The sequence below is a fragment of the Miniopterus natalensis genome, chromosome 3 (assembly GCF_054644295.1).
Source record: "Miniopterus natalensis isolate mMinNat1 chromosome 3, mMinNat1.hap1, whole genome shotgun sequence".
Taxonomy (NCBI): domain Eukaryota; kingdom Metazoa; phylum Chordata; class Mammalia; order Chiroptera; family Miniopteridae; genus Miniopterus; species Miniopterus natalensis.
Window position 1 is genome coordinate 22,909,084 of NC_142083.1, and position 18,296 is coordinate 22,927,379.

General features: G+C 40.7%; 1 protein-coding gene across 3 annotated transcripts; it reads left to right on the forward strand.

Moving 5' to 3' along the window:
- The first annotated feature begins 89 nt into the window (after window positions 1-89).
- On the forward strand, window positions 90-15,788 carry ATPSCKMT (ATP synthase c subunit lysine N-methyltransferase). Of its 3 annotated transcripts, none has more exons than XM_016217329.2 (5): window positions 90-245; window positions 5,516-5,805; window positions 7,416-7,507; window positions 8,755-8,807; window positions 15,565-15,681. In XM_016217329.2, exons 1-5 carry the CDS (start codon window positions 230-232, stop codon window positions 15,588-15,590), a joined length of 477 nt encoding a protein of 158 aa, XP_016072815.1. In that variant the 5' UTR covers window positions 90-229; the 3' UTR covers window positions 15,591-15,681. The 3 variants fall into 3 exon arrangements, with proteins under 3 accessions (XP_016072815.1, XP_016072814.1, XP_016072812.1); XM_016217328.2 differs by having other exon boundaries at window positions 92-245; window positions 7,416-7,553; window positions 8,757-8,807; window positions 15,565-15,788; XM_016217326.2 differs by lacking the exon at window positions 90-245 and having other exon boundaries at window positions 4,976-5,805; window positions 7,416-7,553; window positions 8,757-8,807; window positions 15,565-15,788.
- The last annotated feature ends 2,508 nt before the right edge of the window (window positions 15,789-18,296 follow it).

Genomic DNA, 18,296 nt, shown 5'->3' on the forward strand with positions numbered 1-18,296 from the left:
ATCTAGGGAGTTGTGTGTGGGGGGCTTCGGAGTCACAGACGGAAACTTTAGAACCCCCAAGCCAAGAATAGAGAGAATTTAGTCATTTCGTGAAGTTATACAATATCGTGTTTCTGGATAGGATCCCAACTAGGAACTCGGAGTTTTTTGTCCCTCCTTCCTACCCCGACTCCAAGAAGATGGTAGAATCCACTTCCGGGTTTTATTTTCCACTGCCGGAAGTCTCGCGATGGAAGGAGGAGGAGGTGAGGGTGGCCCGGCGAGGCGGGCTCCTCGGGTGCTGGCCTGGGAGCAGGCGCGCCGTGGGTCCCTCGGTCGGCCGGGTCTCCTCCCCGCAGCCTGTCCGTGTGGGGGCGGGCGGGAGTGGGAGCCGCTGGCGCCGTTCAACAGCTGCCGGGCGCTGGGTGCACAGGGCTCGCCCGGGTGCCCTGTCTCGGGCCGCCGGAGCGGGCCGCGGGCGCGTGTGCTGGTAACGGCATCTAGCTGCCGGGAAGCGTTCTAAGCCCTTCGGGCGAATAAGTACGCAGTTCTTTGCACGCCCTTAATGTGACATGGGTACTGGAGTCACACTGCCTGGGCGGGAATCACGGCTCTGCCGTTTCACTGGCTGTGCCTTACGGACAGTGACTTTAATCCTCTGTGCCTCGGTTTCCTTGTCTGCAAAAACGGCAGTAATGTAGTATCTGCCTTACACAGCTACTGTTCAGATTCAGGGAGAGCAGTGCCTGGCTCTTAGCCAGTTCTGTTTAAGTGTTTGTTAAAGAAACGCCCAGTTTGCGCACATGGCTCAGTAAGTTGACCAGCGTTATAGAACTAGCTAGTAAAGAGCAGAATTGCATAGCCTTGCGCCAAGGGTGCCCCTCTGAAGCCCTGCGTTGTGCTGCCTCGGAAAGCTCTCTCCTGGCAACCCTAACTAACTAACTACTACCTGGTTCTCTAAATCCCTTCTTCAGAGCACTGGTCATGACCAAGTATTTTATGGGCTATGTATTTGTTACGGGTTTCCAGCCTCCCGCTACCCCAGCTGCCAAAGAACATGGGCTTACCCCTGTTGTATTATTTCGTAGTCTTTATTAGGTACTCAAATATTGAAATGAATGCATGCGTTATAACATGGTTAACCCTGGCCTGAAAGTCAAGAGCTGGCTTTGTCACTGGAGGGTTGGTGACCATTTAATCTCTCCTAATGCTTGGCCCACTTATTCTCAAGACAGAGCGATGACCCAGGGACATTGTAGATTTTGCAGTCAGGACTCCATTCACTTTAACTTGGCCAAGTCAGCATTTTCTCATTTGAAATGGTGAATTCTGCAGTATCTGTGGCTCATTAGATTGTTGTGAAGTGTAGGAAATGTCTACTATTCTTCATGCAGTTTATTTTTATTTCCTGTCAAAACATTGGGGGAACAAAGGTTTTTCGTAGTATCATTAGGTGCTGTATATCAAAAGGACACAAACGACATTAGGCCAGTATAAGAAAGGCTTCTTAAGGGACCAAAAAATATGTTAAAGGGACATAAAAATATGCTGCAGTTTTTCAGCTGGTATGTAAATGCAGGTACACAGTAGCCCTTAAATACTGTGACATTAAAATATAAACGTCAGTTTAAACTCAGGTGGCACGCCACAATTCCAAACAGGCCTGTTTTTTCTTTCTGGCCTTTTTCCTTTTGCTTGAACTTGGATGAGAACCCTGTCTGCTTTTTTGTGTGCCTCTCAGTCACTGCCTCTATCTTTAGGTGACCCAGATCTGTCCCTGAAAATTGAGTTTTCAGTCATTGTCAGAAGTCAGTAACTAGGCAGGGGACAACAGAAGTTCATCTCTTTGGGTTCTTTCTTTTCAAGGACTGACTCCCTCTTAAGTGCTCAACAAAAACAGCCAGTGGCCACCACAGCTCTTACCCAATGGAATGGCTCAGTGTTCCAAACAGCACAGTTGACAGAAGTCTTTGTCATTTATTTATATCTTAGTAAACAGTCTTGTGACTCTAAATGTGTTCCATTGAAAGGACTAGAAATTTTAAGAGACAGTTTTGATTTTAGTTTTGAATCTTCAGGGACTGTTTTTCACTGATAAAAGTCAAAACATTTTTCATCGAATGGAGGTAACAGTATAGTCATATATTGGGTTTACACAGTAACTTCAAAAGCTCATACAAATTTTTGTGAAGTTAATAGTCTTGCAGGTGTAAAAACTTGTGACAGGAAATTCAGTGATTTCATCAAGGGAGACACCGCTGGCTGTGTTTCCTTTCTTAAATTACAGATATTGTAATGACTTTGCTCAAAAAATTTCATCCCAGTGCATAAGAATAAAATACACATTTAGCCTGCCATCAAGGTCTCACATTTGCCTTCCTGTGCTGTCTGCCACTCTGCTCAGCAAATGGTTTCCCACCTTCTATGCCTTAGTTCCAAGGCTCCCTTCTTTTGTTAATACCCCCTTTCCAGCAACCTCATGCACTGCTCACATTCTGTCAACATATCCCTGGTTCCACCTCCCCCTGTATTCCCAAAGCATTTTGCACACCTTATAGCATTTCTTACAGCCTGCCTTGTGTGTGTCTCAAGTGGACCTATCATGCACACAGGTTAGGTAGGAGCCCTGAAGACGGGAGCTCTTTGTTATATCTTTTGCTAGTTAAATTGCAGGGTACAAGTCTACACAGGTGAAGCAGAACTTGGGTTGTCTAGTTAACTGTCTACTGGCGTATGCCGATTAGAGAAACTCTTCATTAATGGACCAATGGATAAACAAAATGTGGTATATCCATACAATGGAATATTATTTGTCTGTAAAATGGAATAAAATGCTGATACACAGTACACCATGGATGAATCTTAAAAACATGCTAAGTGAAAGGGGCCCGTCACAAAAGACCACATACTGTATGATTTCACTCCTATGAAAGCCCAGAATAGGAACTTGATAGAGAAAGTAGACGAGTGGTTGCTTAGGGATAGGGAGTGAGGGGGAGGGTAGAGAGGTGGTAATGAAAGGTTAAGGGGTTTCTTCTTGAGGTATTGAAAATGTTCTAAAATTGACTGTGACATAGCTATGAATATACTAAAAACCTTGAATTGTGTACATTAAACTGTATGGTATATGAGTTACATCTCAAGAAAGTTGTTAAAAATTATTGATTTCCCCTCCCCCCTCCCATGATGGTATTGAGAATAATAATAGCAGCTAACAGTCATCACTCTTTCCAGCCTGTGCTAAGTGCTTTATATGCATTATTTATTTAACTGATCAGTAACCCTGTGAGGATAGTATTATTTCTTTATTTTTAAAATTTTAAATATTTTTCCTTTTATTGAATTTATTGGAGTGACACTGGTTAACAAAATTTTACAAGTTTCAGGTGCACAATTCCACAATACATCATCTGTACCCTGTATTGTGTGTTCATCACCCCAAGTCAAGTGATAGTATTATTTTGAAATCCTACAGGTGAGGAAACCCAGCCTTAACTACAACTTACCTAATGTCACAGAACTAGTTAAGTCTGAGATTCCAAATCCTCTTAACCTCTCTGCTGTACATTTGGGATGTCCATGGGATAATTTTATATAAGACATGGTGAATGTGCTTTTACTATTAAAAAAATAATCAAATGCATGACTACTATAGCTCGTAAGGTCCTCCAAACACTGCTGAAAAGTATAACTGGAAATGTATTTAAAACTCTTGCTTTCTATTAAACACCATCACCTTCCTAAACTTTACTTTTATTTTATCTCCATCACTAGCACCAGCAGTAGACTTTTGTTGTTTTTGTTTCTGAGTTGGTTTCTACTATGAACCAGTTTTAAAATTCACTTTAGGGGACCTCAGGCATCAAGAAGAACAAAGCTCCATTGCAAAGGAGGTGCTGACTGTTGGTCAGCTGCTCTGGAGCAGGGTCTCACTGCTGTGAACCAGCTTTCGGTGTGTCATGTGTTCAAATTTGTACCTCCCAAAATTGTAACAGATCATCACATTTCTAGGTATGATAGGTAGAATAATCACCCCCCTCCCCTGCAAGAGGTCCATGTCCTAATTCTCAGGACCTGTGAATATGTTACATGAGAGATTTTTGCAGATGGGCTTAAATTAAGGACCTAGAGATGGGAAAATTATCCTAGATTATCTGGGTGGGACTGATGTAATTACAGGGGTCCCTATGAAGGAAAGAGAGAGGCAGGAGGGTCATAGAAGATGTCATGATGAAAGCAGATGTTGGAGTGATGTGGGCCACTGGCCAAGGAATGTAAGCAGCCTTTAGAAGCTGGAAAAGGCAAGCAAACCCATTTCAGACAGTTGACTTCCAGAATTGCATGATAATAAATGTGTGTTGATTTAGCCCACTATGTTTGTGGCAATAGGAAACTAATCCAGTGGGCCTTTTGAATGGCTTTCTAATTACTGAAATTGAATATCAGTGTTTTTTGAGTAACAAGAATCTGTTGTCCTCCTGCCCCCTTGTACTCTCTTTCCTGTGGATTCCTGTCTTTGGTCTTAGCTCCTCAGCTAGATGGTTTACTGCTTCTGGGCAGGATGGTGTTGTCTCAGGTTCAAATGCAAGGCACTGTTTCGAGTGGTTTACCTGCACCCACTCATTTCATCCTCACAATGACCTCTAGATCCCACTTTGCAGTTGAGGAGAACGAGGTTCAGAGAGGTGAAGGATTGCACCTTAGCAAGATTCCAGGCTAGGGTCCTAACCTTGGCAGGCTTATGCTCTTACCTGTGATGCTGTGATCGTTAATCAGTTTCAAAATTAATTTCAAATCAGTTTCAATCTAAAAAAACTTTGAGATCTTACTAAGAATGTGTTTTAAAGGATAAAACTCAAGAGGAGGGTATTTAAGATTCCATTTCTCTGTAACCAGTGATTGGAATTTTCTTTATTCCATACTAGTGATAGTATTGAAATGATAATTTTATATTTTGTTCTTTTTAGATCTGCTTTAAAAATCTCATTATTACCATACTTATTTAAGATTTTTAGTAAAATCTGATTCTTGTCTCCTCTGTTATTTCAAATTGTGTATTTACAACTGGATTAGAGGTACCTGACCAATTTTGGTGTGAAATCCTTTCATCTTCTTTGAAATAGGGTAATAATTAGATATTTTCATGCTTATTTGTTTATGAGGCTTTGTTCTGAACCATGAAAGTATAAAGTTCATGGTTAACATTTGTATTAACAGATATTGAATTGATAAAATACCGAATAGGTATGAATGCATTGTTTTCTAAGGATGACTCCAGACACAAAAAATAAAATGTTGCAAAGAAAAGATTTAGTCTTTCATTAGTATCAAATAATTTTCTCTAAAACACCTTAGTTTAATTGATGGAATTTAGAACTCATTCTGGAATCTTATACTTGTAATTTAAATTATATTCAGCTAAATTATCTTTCTTCAAAAAGCATGAGTTTATTTGCCAATAAGAATTGTAGAAAAATACTACCTTATATTTCAGATTTGGGGCTACCTATATATTTTCTGCTTGCTCTCAATCTAGGTACACCCCCAGAAATATTTAAAGAAGAAAGTCGGTCAGGATGTGTTCCACCTACAAGTCTTGAAGCCAGTGGTTTGAAGAAGAGCAGCTGGGGCTTCTTAATTACTGGGATTGTTGGTGGGACACTGGTGGCTGTGTATGCCGTGGCTACTCCATTTATAACACCGGCCCTCCGGAAAATCTGCTTGCCTTTCGTACCTGCAACTACAAAGCAGATTGAAAATGTTGTGGCAATGTTGCGAAGCAGAAGAGGACCTCTGGTGGACATCGGTAGTGGCGACGGTCGGATTGTGAGTTATGCTAAGACGTTTTAAGGTTTGGTGCCAGAATTGTTAAAATTTCTCTTTCGCGTTTCTTATGAGGTTTATGCAAAGACTCGCAGAACCTGACAGTTTAATAGAGTGGTCGTTTCATTTTGTGCTTGTTTGGCTGAACCATCAAACCCTCCAGCTTGAATTTGGAACGTAATTTTCTCAGATTTAGTTTTTTCTTAAAGCAGAAAGTACTCTGTGGAAATGTCAGGTAAAAAGGAACAATTAATTGGTAACCATGAAATTGCCTGGTAAGAAACGGGCCAATAGAAGTGGGATAATTGGAAGAAACATGTTAATTCATGGAGTTTCACTGGTTTATATTTTCGCATCATAAATGTTTGCTTCTACATTTATCTGTACTTACACATGTGTAATTCCTGTGGGGTGACATAGAGTTAAAATAGGGAACAGCATTAATCCCTCGTTTTCGAAAGGTCAGATTTTTAGTGACGTCAACTTACTTTGACACCTTCCCTGCCACTGGGAAGCTGTTTTACTTCCTTAAGGCCACTGACTGGCAAACGGGTGTCCCAGACCATGTTCCTCCATGGACAAGGTGGCATCTAAGGATTTGGGCCTCTATTCACCGAGGAGCTAAAAAAATGAGGTGGTAGCAGTCAAGGCTAGTATTGTGGAAACAGTTAGTGTGGAGACCAGCAGGACATGATGTTTTCACTGGCCCTTGACCACCTAGGCCCTGCAGTTTCATCGTGGTGACCTGGAATAATCAGGAAGGGATTAAAAAGTGCCTTGTGTTTTAATAAACCAGAAGATATATATATTAATCAGGAGGAAGTTTTAAAATCCAGATATGAATGCTTTGCATATTCAAATAGTATCTCTATGATTTCTCAGAAAATGGTTCTTTCTCAAGCAGCGGCACTATAGTTATTCTGGAAATTACTGTAGGTGGGACAGCTCCTTCAGAAATGCTCCTTTCAAGAGTGGTGGCAAAACCAGATAAGCAGAGAGACCCCAGAGAGCAGCCCACCAGAGGAACCAGCCCACTTTCCCAGTCCCCTTACGTAGGTGGTGGCATTCTGCAGTTGACTTTATTCCGACTTGTTCTATTTTACTTTTATCTGCTTTCAATTTTGAGTGAACAATCTTAAGTACTAAGGAAATATGTAACAATGGTAGGTTCTTTATTGACAGACTATTTTTATTGCACATTACAACTAGTTCACAGTACAGTCTCTCGGGTACACTCATTTTTCCTGCTGTTGTGCTGTCACTGATGGAGAGGGACTGTGGGTTTTCAGTAACTTTTTGTCAGACTGACCCAGAGGTTGGCCAATCCAGAATTAATTTCATAGTTGTCTTAAGCAAACCTGACTATTCTGATGCTTGAGGTGGAATCTTTGACAAAAATGTGAAAACTGAATTAAAATTGGCTGGCATTATCTTGTCCACAAAGCTACGTAACTTTAGAGATCTATCTTTAAATGGTGTCTTGAACAGAGGGAGTGCCTTTTGATTGGACATTTTATGATTATAGACCATAAATAGGAAGCATTCATATCATTTTCTCAAAAAAGTTGATGTTTTTCTTTTTATCTTCAATAAATACTGGCCTCTTTCTGCAGGTGATAGCAGCTGCAAAGGAAGGATTCACAGCTGTTGGCTATGAATTAAACCCATGGCTAGTTTGGTACTCCAGGTACCGCGCCTGGCGAGAAGGGGTACAGCACTTGGCCAAATTTTATATTTCAGATTTGTGGAAGGTATGTAAAGCAGACCACAGTCCTAGGAAACCAACCGAAACTTTATAACTCATAATTAGTATGATTGTGAACTGAAAAATATATAAAAAGAAAAAGAATTAAAATACAAGTGTATATTTTAGCATAATGAAATGCAAATTGACTAGAGTATAAGCTTAAGGTTTATGACATGATAGATCTGTGAATTCCAAGAATTTGCTCAATTAAAAAAGTTCTCATTTCTATTTATTACAGAACGACATTTATCTCATTTGGAAATCTTATAAATTGTGATACTGTATAGGCATTCACTTTATTAATGTTGTTCTTGGTAAATAGTAGCCTTTTCTGTGTGTGAGTGTGTGTGTGTGCGTGCGTGCTCGCGCATGCATTTAGAAAGGCAGAGACAGATGTAAAGAAAAGAAAGAATCCCCCAACCGTGCTGTCATGGATTGCCATGGTCTTCATAAAGTACAGGATACTTCCAAATTTATTTGTACTCTCAAAAAATTGCTCAGTAATTTTGCTTTAGGAAAACTCCATAAAATGCTTTTTCTTAAATAAGGATTTTCCATTGTAATGGTGTCATCAGTAGCTTATAAAAATTCACTTGAGTTTTGCTTGCATTTTTTATGCCATATATACATAAGTGATCTCTCTGTAGAGTAAATAAGACTTTTATTGGGTGATAAGAATTTTGACTGGCAAAGCACTTTTCCTCCCAGTTTTTCAACTAAAGACCATTTTATTGCATTTTTTACTTAGTATTTTAGAGAAGAGGAGGGGACTAGAATTTTAAGGATGGTTCAACATAAAAAAAATGGTAATCTGAGATCCCTTGAGTTCTTGCAAAGCTACTTTGGTGTAGAGCAGCAAAGTGTGGACCGGGGCACAGATGCCCAGGGCCATGGCTCAGCCCCCAGCTGGTCGTTGGACGAGTTACTGGCATTTCTGACAGGTGACCCTTAGGCAGGCCCTTCATGGAGCAGTTGTGAGGATGAGATGAGATAGGGGAAGCATTTGGAAAACTGATGGATTGAACTAAAATGAACAAAACTGTGCACATGGTATTTTTTCCCCCTGTGAAATCTAAAAGGGGACCACTCTTTGTGAAAATCTACTATTTGATGAAATGTAAAATTGATACTCATTTTGAAACAAAAGTTAAGCTGGATGTTTGACTTTTAAAAATTAATCTATGAATTGTTTCCTCCTCTCCTTTAGGTTACTTTTTCGCAGTACTCAAATGTTGTTATTTTTGGGGTGCCTCAGATGGTGAGTACGCATTCTCTTGTCCCCTGTCTGGTTCTCAGGCATGAAAGCCCTTCCAGCTCTTATAGGCCACCTCTCTATGGCCTGCTCATCCACGTGCAAAATGACGCCTCCCAGATACTCTGAGGGGACACTGGATTTCAGTTTATTGGTTAAACAAAATACTTCAGGGCCTTAAAAGGTTAATCATAAAAGATTCAGTCTTATTTTTAAACTTTTGCTTCAGATAAAAATCTCAATTATCTATCGAAGCCCTAAAAATTCCAGTCTGAAAACTGCTTTATGAGCTCCCGCTGTCTAATGTAGCTGCAGATTTTCACGGTCGCTCACTTTCATCCAGCTGAGATCACTTGGGAAAGTTAATGGGATGTTCGCTTTGAATTGATCATTCCTCTGGTTTTGCAGTAAGATAATTTTCAGGGCAGACAAGCGCTGACTAGTTTCAGTTGACCTCAGATGACTGATTTGTACTGAACTTTGATTATCCGCTTTCAAAAGTGAAAGTACCACAGCATTGCACTGAAAATAGTCCTAAATTTAGCCTTTGGAAAGATGACCAAAATGGGATGCTTTTGTTGTAATTGTTGGTTTACAGACCATGGAAAGAAATCCCTTTTCACTTTTCAAAGCCTGTAATTAGCCATAATAATCTTGGTGAAATTGGATGTTTCCTGAAATACCACTATAAAACTGATATGGTTTTCAACTTAAAAGGGAAATGTACTTTTTTGTTGTTTTGTTTTCTTGTTCATATCTTAATTTTTGTACAGGAAGTTTTAATGTTTGAGAAATTTATTCTTACCCCTTGAACCTTCAGTGCAATGCTATTTTATTTTTAAGAAGTCGATTTAGAAGTGTTTTGTTACATATTCTTGAAAGTAACAGGATTCTATATGTTTGTAATTTTCTGTAAACCTAAGATTAGCTGAAACCTGAGTGTCTACACTTTTGTTATAGAAATGAAACGAGGTAGAAGGGCATGATCCTTGGCAATTAAAAACAAAACTAAATTACTTAAGACCTTAGAAGTGCTATGGAATTTCATGGTTATTTATTAGTTACACTGTTTGGGCTTTCCTTCAGAATAACTAGCATTTTGGGGCAAACAACTTTAATTTGAAATCCATATTTTCTGAAAATAGAAAGTTGATATATATTGGGACTTCCAGGCAGTGTTGAGAGGCTGGATGATGGCCTGAGATGTGGACTATGAAACCACAGCCGCTGTGTCCCAGTGGGGGGCAGCAGTGGCCTTTGGTGGTCACTGTCACCACGTAACCTGAGGGCTCTGACTTCTTGTACTTCCCTCTTACCATGTTTGAAGTATAGTCAGTTTTTGTAGCTGTTTACTCAGGGGAAATAAAAGAGTCCTAATATTTTGATGAATGCTTTCGCAATTATTGCCAAAAAATAAAAAAAGAAATTCTTAATAAGAAACTTGTAGTATTTCACTATTCCCAAGAAAAAGGGGAGCAGCAGAAATGTGGGAAGCACCCACGTTCCCTGGAATGGCAGGGATTCAGCCACCTTGCAGTTTTCCACGCAGGTGGCTTGATCACAGGTGCAGAGGGCCCAGGTGGCTTCTGTTGGTCTAGAGGCCCAATTTCAGGTGTGGAGGGCCCTGGCTTTCTACCCTTACTAAGCTTCGCCTTCATGGAGGATGTGAGCAGGAGGGAGAGCACTGGCTGGGGAGCCAGGGGCCAGGTCTGCCCTCAGTGAGGTGAGTCATGAAAAGCCCTTTTATGTGCCTGGGCCTCATCATTCACTGTTCTGTTAAAATGCATTTCCCTTCCCTGAGCATGGGTTGGTATTCCGGTCATGCCTAGGTGGCTCCATGAGCCAGTGTGGCGTGAAACGTTTCCTGGGGCAGCGGAAGCACACATGGCACGAGAGAGCTAGGAGGAACCTTAGGGAACTTCGAAAGTAGAAACCTCAGTGTTATAAATCCTCGCCCTGCTTCTGGTAGTGGACTGATTATTCCTGATAGCTCTTTGCAGTAGTAGCTCGAAATTAGAAGTGCCCTGACATTTCAACACTGGCATGTGTCTGACATACAGGAATGAGGAATCCCATTGGACCTGATAAATCCTGTAGGAGGATTGTAAATTCCCACTTAAAAAAAAAAAGTGTGTGTGTGTGTGTATTAATTGATTTCAGAGAGAGGAAGGGAAAGGGAAAGAGGGATAGAAACAACATCAGTGATGGGAGAGAATCACTGATCAGCTGCCTCCTGCATACCCCCAAATGAGGAGTGAGCCCACAACCCGGGCATGTGCCCTGACTCGGACCGTGACCTTCTGGTTCATGGGTTGATGCTCAACCACTAAGCCACACCAGCCATGCATAAATACCCATATTTAAGACTAGCTCTCCACCTCAAGCATCTTTTGAAAATGTGGGACAGATAATTTGTATCCTTGTTTAAAACCCTTCTGTGATTTCTTGCTGCTTAAAAGCAGTGAAGATAAGGCTTAAACCTTTGGCGCGGCCCTGAGGCCTGACGTGGAGCAACTCCCGCTTCCCTCAGCTGCCTGTGCCCAGCCCCCATTTTCCTCTTGCACCCTGGGCTCCACAGTATGTGGGACCATGCCCTTCCTCTGACTTCAGTCCCCCAACTCTGGGCCTAGTCAGTGAACACCTATTGACTACTCATGCTTCAATGTCTTTTCCTCTGAGAACCGTCCCTGATCCCCCAATGGGACAAGCTCCAGTGCCCCCTGTTTTTCACTCGTGCAGTGCCTGTTTCCCCCTCCTTACAAGAGTTACAGCACAGTTCCTGTGTGATGGCTTTGGCAGTGTTTGCTGTGGGCCCTGTACTACGAGTGCTAGAACGAAGGCCGGCCTGCCTTTGCTGCGTGACCTCCAGCATGGCAGCACTCGGCAGAGAGTAATCACTCGGGAAGTACGTATTTGTTGAATGAATGAATAAATATGGTATAAACATACCCATTAAGTACAGTTTCCCCAGTGGGCTATTAAATTTCATAACTTCAAAGAATGACTAATTTAATTTTAGTTGTGAATCCTGTTTTGAATTAATGAATGAAAATGTTATCAGCATGTCCTGATGAAGAAAAAGCATTCATGATTGAATTATTTCTTCTTCATTCATTTGACCAGTTTTTATTCAGGGCTCACTTGGAATACTTTAGTGAATAAAGGAGAAAAACAGACCTGTTCCAGGTGCTTATTTGCTAGGGAGGAGAGCAGATACTAATGAGATTCCTATACAAAATATATTGAATGAGAGAAGGGGATATGTGCTGTGGGGTAAGCTGAAGCAAGGGAGGGATGGGGCAGAGACAGTGTCCCTGTAAAGGGGATCTGTGGAGGTGGGGGAGGGAGGTGTGGGTCTGTGTCAGGAAGGGGGGAACAGCATTCCAGACAGGAACAGCTACTTTGGAGGCGCTGGGGTGTGTATGCCTGGTGGGTTCCAGGAGCTGCAAGGAGGTGGGTGTAACGGGAAGGGTGAGTGAGGGGAGCTGGGGAGAGGTGAGGTCAGAGAGAAAATAGGGCTGGGACATGAAGAACCCTAGGCCCTTGTAAGGCAGGAGCCACCGCGTGGGTTTGAGGGTTTGAGCAGAGGAGTGAAGGAATGGAATGGACTGGGGCTGAAAAGGATCACAGGCTGCCTTGGGGCGAGAGAAATAGCCATGAAGGGTGGCTCCCAGGTTTTTAGCCTGAGCAACTGGAAATATTTTGAGTTGCCATTAGTGCGCTGGGAAAGGTGCAGTGGAGTGGCTGGGAGAAGATCAGGAATTCCCGGTGGCGTGTGACGTGTGAGATGTATGTGGGGAATACCAGGTTGTTGGTGGTGGGTGGAGGGATCTGAGGCTCAGGGGAGAGGGCTGGAGATCAGGCTTTCAGGCATCAGCCCCCAGAAGGAGTTGAAACAGAGGGGTGGCTGAGATCACTCAGCAGAGGGGCAGAGCCATCTGGGGCCTGAGCCCTGGCCTCTGACAGGTGGGGGTGCTCAGCAAAGGACAGGAGAGGGGGAGCTGGGAAGGATGAAAGGGAGGCTCCCTAGAAGCCCAGTGCAGCCAGCGCCTTGGGAGGAGGCCGTGATGAAGGGCTCTAAGCTGCTGGTGGCCATGGCTAATTTACCTGACAAGCCTTTGAGCTGCTTTCAACTTAGGTTTAAAGTTCTGAGGATGTAATTAGAATGTGATGAGTTCGTGTCACTTTGAAACCTATAATTGTATGAATGAGTTTGGATTCCATTAGATATACATGACACGTCACTGCTTCTCTTGTGTATGATATCAAGACCCTGATTTGTTGCATATTTATGTGTAATTTAGTCAGTTAATTTCTTATGATTGAAATAGCTCCTTTTCATTTTTAGGTTTATCTTGACTTAGCATATGACAGTCATTTGGAAATAAAAGAAACTGTAAAAGGGAAAAGAATAATTGTAATATGAATATGTTTACAATTATCCTTTTTATGAACAAAATTACCATAAGAAACCCCTAATATGTTGGAAGAACATTCTTTGCTTATTTAATATTTCCCTCAAGGAACAAAACTTTTTTTTTTAAAAAACCTCATCTTTTTCTGGCTGTTAAAAGAATAGAAATATTTCATCCTTAATGGAATTTATTCTTTGTTATCTTGGTATTGATGCTAATGAAGAATCAGAATTCTGGCTCACTGTAGCCCTCGGTCATGTAGAGGATTTTTCCAGGCTACTTTTTAAAGGTATAAAATCTTCATAGAAATACTCTCGATTTGTCTGTCTTGATTTACTTTGGTACATGTAAAAAGAGTAGTTTTTGCTCAGATCTTGGTTTTTAAATACCGTGTCCCACTCAGAGGAACCAGGAATGTTTGAGAAATGGCTGATCTCAGGGCTGAGGAAGGGAAGATACAAAAGCCTGGAACATTTTGTTGAGCCGGAACATAAGGAAGCGCTCAAAATATTTGATGGGGGCCACATCCAAAGGAAAGAGAAGCCCACTTGAAGAGGCTCCTAGGGGCCAAACTGGGACAATTTGAGCATTTAGAATAAGTGGGACAGTGGTGAATGAAATAATCTAGGAGTTCATCCTACAATGGTAGCTAGCTAGGTAGAAGGAGAGAACGGAAAGCTGTTTATTTTGTTTTTTTGGTAATAGAAAGTAGAATTTCATCTAGAAGGAATGATGGAATTAGCAGATCCACACTTTGTAATCATTAGAGCAAAAATTGACTCCCTCCAGAATCACCAGTGAATGCTTCATCTAGCAGGGGGACAGCCTGATGAATAACAGGATATGTACATCCTCTCAAGGAATTTCCCCACAAATCATTTATTACAAAGGAAAAATAGTGACCGCGCTATGGAGACACCAGATATCACCTCAGCCACGTGGTGAACCGAGTGGTGCCCATCACCCTCAAAGCAGGAGGACCCCATGAGCGTCTCACTGTGGGTCCTTGAGATGTTCACAGCCTCGCTTATGTGCCATTGCCAGGAACTCACATGCTGAGTCATCACGAGCAAACATCAGAGGAACCCCAGTGAGGGCCGTTCGGAAAAATAACTAGCCCATATTGTATGGGATGTTAATTGTTGTGAGAGGCAAGGAAAGATGGAGGAACTGTTCCAGATTAAAAGAGACCAAGGAAACATTGCAGCTAAATGCAATATGGAATCCTAGACTATGGGAAAGTGTTACAAAGGTCTTTTATTATGGAGACATTTGACAAAATTGGAATGTTACTATTGGAATTATTTTATTGGAATATAATGCTAAATTTCCTGAATGTGGTAACTGTGCTGGGGCTATTTCTTAGAAAATATTTTCTTAGAAAACACTGAAATATCAAGGAATAAAGGAGCATGTTATATGCAACCAATTCTCCAATTAGAAAATATGTTCATAGAGAGGGGAAGGGAGCAAATTGGATAAAGCAAATATGACAAACTTGTCTTGCAACTTTTCTGTAAGTTTGAAATTGTTTCAAAATAAATTAAAAGGAGAGAGTGGAAAAAATATTCTTAGGAGGCGAAGGTGGTAATGTTTTTAGGACCTGAAGATAATTTTTAAGGGGTTGTTAATGTGCTGATGTAATTATAGTGTCAATATTTTTAGCAAACAAAATGCTTTCTCCACAGGTAGATTGGCAATAAAATGATACAAAAGTGACAAATAATAGATTTTACTGTTTATATAAGTTATGTTGACTATCAAGAAATCAATTATCAGTACATTATTGATATATATAGTTTAAAAAGTATGAAATATTATATTTCAAGTCTGTAGAATGTGTATTATTTTATAGTCGTATCATTCTATATTTCATTGAATCTAGATGCTATTGATTTTAAGATGCATCTTTGCTATTGAGAAAGAAAAAAATTGCCAATTATAATTCTAAAACACTGTCAATGGTAAGATGTTAAAAATGTGGAAAAATATATTAAATAGTTGAGACAGAGTAGATTGAAATGTTTAGGTAAGTAAATAATTTAAATCTGCATCTCATTTTAATTCTTGCCACATCATAATTTTAGCTAGAAATGAGAAATCTGTAATATACATCTGCTAAAAATGGCATATTTTCATCATTGATGCTAGAAGATGTTCTTATAACTATTGTCAATATGACTTCTGTATATTGATGGATTGTTTGATAATGTATATCTGCCCGTAAGTGATCTTTTCTATAATTAGCACTTTTTGCACAGGTATTTTCTGGGACTCAAATACACAAGGACATTTGAGAATCATTTTCTGTGACTCGCCACTAAAATAGTGACTGTCATTCTCCACAGATGCTGCAGTTGGAGAAGAAACTTGAGCGTGAACTTGAGGGTGATGCTAGAGTCATTGCTTGCCGGTTCCCTTTCCCCCACTGGACCCCAGACCAGGTCACCGGAGAGGGGATAGACACTGTGTGGGCTTATGACGTGAGCACTTTGAGAAGGCGTGAAAAGAGGCCCTGAAGGTCGATGCATTTTCAGTCTGTCATTTGAATATAAAAGTTATTGAGAGTGTTTTTCTGTCCTGTTGGTGGTCTTTGATTTTATGGAGACTTGTAGCTGTGTGTTTAGCAAAGAGTGTATTTTTGTTTGCCATGGCGGAGAAATTACTGTTATTTTCCTTAATTTTTGGAGAAAACAAGTTAAGAACAGCAGGTAGATTTAAAGTCTCCTTTCATGATATATTGTAAAAAATGTGCTTACAGCTTTTCATGCACTTGGATGTATGAAAATAGGCATAAATGATGGATGTTGATGGGTGGGAAAGATGTGGACAACTCTTCACATGATAGAGAATGTGATTTAATGCCGCAGATGAGAAGAAACAGTTTTAAAGACGTGTGTATTAGTGTTTGCAATTTCCTATAACTTTTTCATACTGAAGATTTATCTCTTTCTTCTCTATAGGTCACGACAAAATTAATTTTCTAAGGGATTTAGAGAGACATTTATATTTTATAGCATTTATTAGAAATACTTTGTTCCTAGGCTTGAGGATTACTGTATTTTATGGACTCTAAGATGAATATGTGTGTGTGTGTGTGTGTATGTGTGTGTATAAATATTTTAACATTTCTGAAGAAATTGTGAGGTTTCTTCCAGCTGATGGTGTTTTATAGCTGTAACGGACAGTGTTGTACGTAATCAACTACCATTGATAGAATCTCAGATTTGATGAAATAGAGCCTTCAGAGAAGATACATGATGCAGTGGAGTGGTTGGCAATGATTTAATAGTAAAATAAATGATCGTGAACTTCGGGGTAAGCCAGACCTGGGTTCAGATCCTTGCTGAACCCTCAGCAGGAGGCCTTGGACAGTGACTTGCGCTCTCAGAACCTTGGTTTCCTGAGTATCCCTGTCATTGGGATAATGATGTACTGAACATGGGGACTGATTTGTAAAACTCACAGTATTTAGTCTTTGGTCTGTAAATTATATTTATTATTAATTTAGATGCTGATGAAAAGCTTATTCACAGAAGGTGCAGATTATTTCTGCTAGTCACTATTTTATGAAAGCAGCCATTTATTTAATCACATTTATGAGAAGAGACTTGACCAAATTTAGATAAAGACAAGTTAAGGAAAACCTTTGAATTTGAGTAGACAGGCTTCATATATCTGAAAAATTAATATTGAATGGTGGCCCGGCTAATCCCTGCTTATCACAGAAAAGAATTGAACTCCCAGCCATACAACTTGTAACCTAAATACCAAACTGTCTTAGAGATCCGATAAAGTTGATGGTTTGTGTCTTTTACTAAACTGATAAAAATGTGATCAATTTGATAATTTTTATTTAAATGAGAAGTAACTGAGAACTCATTAATTCACTCAGCAAATACGGAGTGTCTACTGTGTAATAGCTTTTCTGATTCAATGGTGAATGGACAGGCAAAGCCCCTAATCTTAGGGAATTTATATTCTGGAAGCGGGAGACAAAGAAATGGGTGAGTAAATGTTGGTATGTGTGAAGTTCTTGGAAAGGTAGCAGTGTGATAGTACAGAGAGCAACTGCAACTGTGGGTTGTGGGTGAGGGGATGGGGTGTTGTGGACATCTGTCAGGGTCGTGGCTACCACTCTCTCCCCCATTCTCACCAGGTGAATGCTCTGCTCTGCTGTGCAGCTTTGCTGCCTGCCCCTCGCTGTCACCTTGCTCTGGTCAGCCCTGAAACTTGCCCCGCGTGCTTGGAGAGAGATGCATTGTAGCTCACTGCCAGGGCGGTGGTGGGCAGACGCAGATGTATTCCAGGTGGATTTGTAGAGGCATCAGGTTCTATGCAGGGTCATGTATAATTTGCCACTTTTGGGGTTTCTCCTTCAGTTTCTCAAGAATTAGATGATGCTTGATCCTGCAACCTCAAAGTTTCATAGAAGTATTGTGATTCACGGAACCTGCAATATCTTCAACCGTTTTTTAAAATTGTGCCTTTAAGTAAGAACTATTCAATGAGGTTTGTTCCTGTAGAGGTTATTGTGGCTTCCCTGACTGGCTGGTTTGAATTTTTATCAGTTACTAGGTTGAGGATATGATCAAATTTGCACATGACACAAGGAAGAGAATGGCAGCTACCATGTTTGATGTCAAAAATAGGGCTCAGAAATGTCTGTGCAGATTGAAATCAGGGATGAGTACTAATCTGGTAAAATTTAAATTGAAAAAAACAAACAGAAATAGAAATATAGCTTCAGGTGATGCAGCCTGACAGGAGCCATTGTGAACAGAGACCTGCAGGGCCCATCCATGCTCAGGTCAGTGACTTTAGCTCATTGCCATCTGAATGCGTCTTTCCCAAAAGTATGGCCCCAGGATTGCAACCTAGGTATTCCAGGTGCGCCTCATGAGACCCTCAGTCAGTCTGGCATTCAGATTCCTTGAAATGCTTAGCTTCACATGTGTACATGAAACCAAGTTTAAAAGATTTAAGAAATGAGACTCTTTTCTATGTACACTGTGTTTACCACTGCTGAGTGAGTGGCATACACCATGACAAGTTTTAACCAAACAGAATAGAAAAAATC

Excerpts from the sequence above, each read along its gene's own strand:
- ATPSCKMT (XM_016217326.2), top strand. The coding sequence starts at position 5,422 with ATGAGTTTATTTGCCAATAAGAATTGTAGAAAAATACTACCTTATATT. Across the intron at positions 5,806-7,415 it reads GTAGTGGCGACGGTCGGATT|GTGATAGCAGCTGCAAAGGA; the intron begins GTGAGTTATGCT and ends CTCTTTCTGCAG. Across the intron at positions 8,808-15,564 it reads TTTTTGGGGTGCCTCAGATG|ATGCTGCAGTTGGAGAAGAA; the intron begins GTGAGTACGCAT and ends CATTCTCCACAG.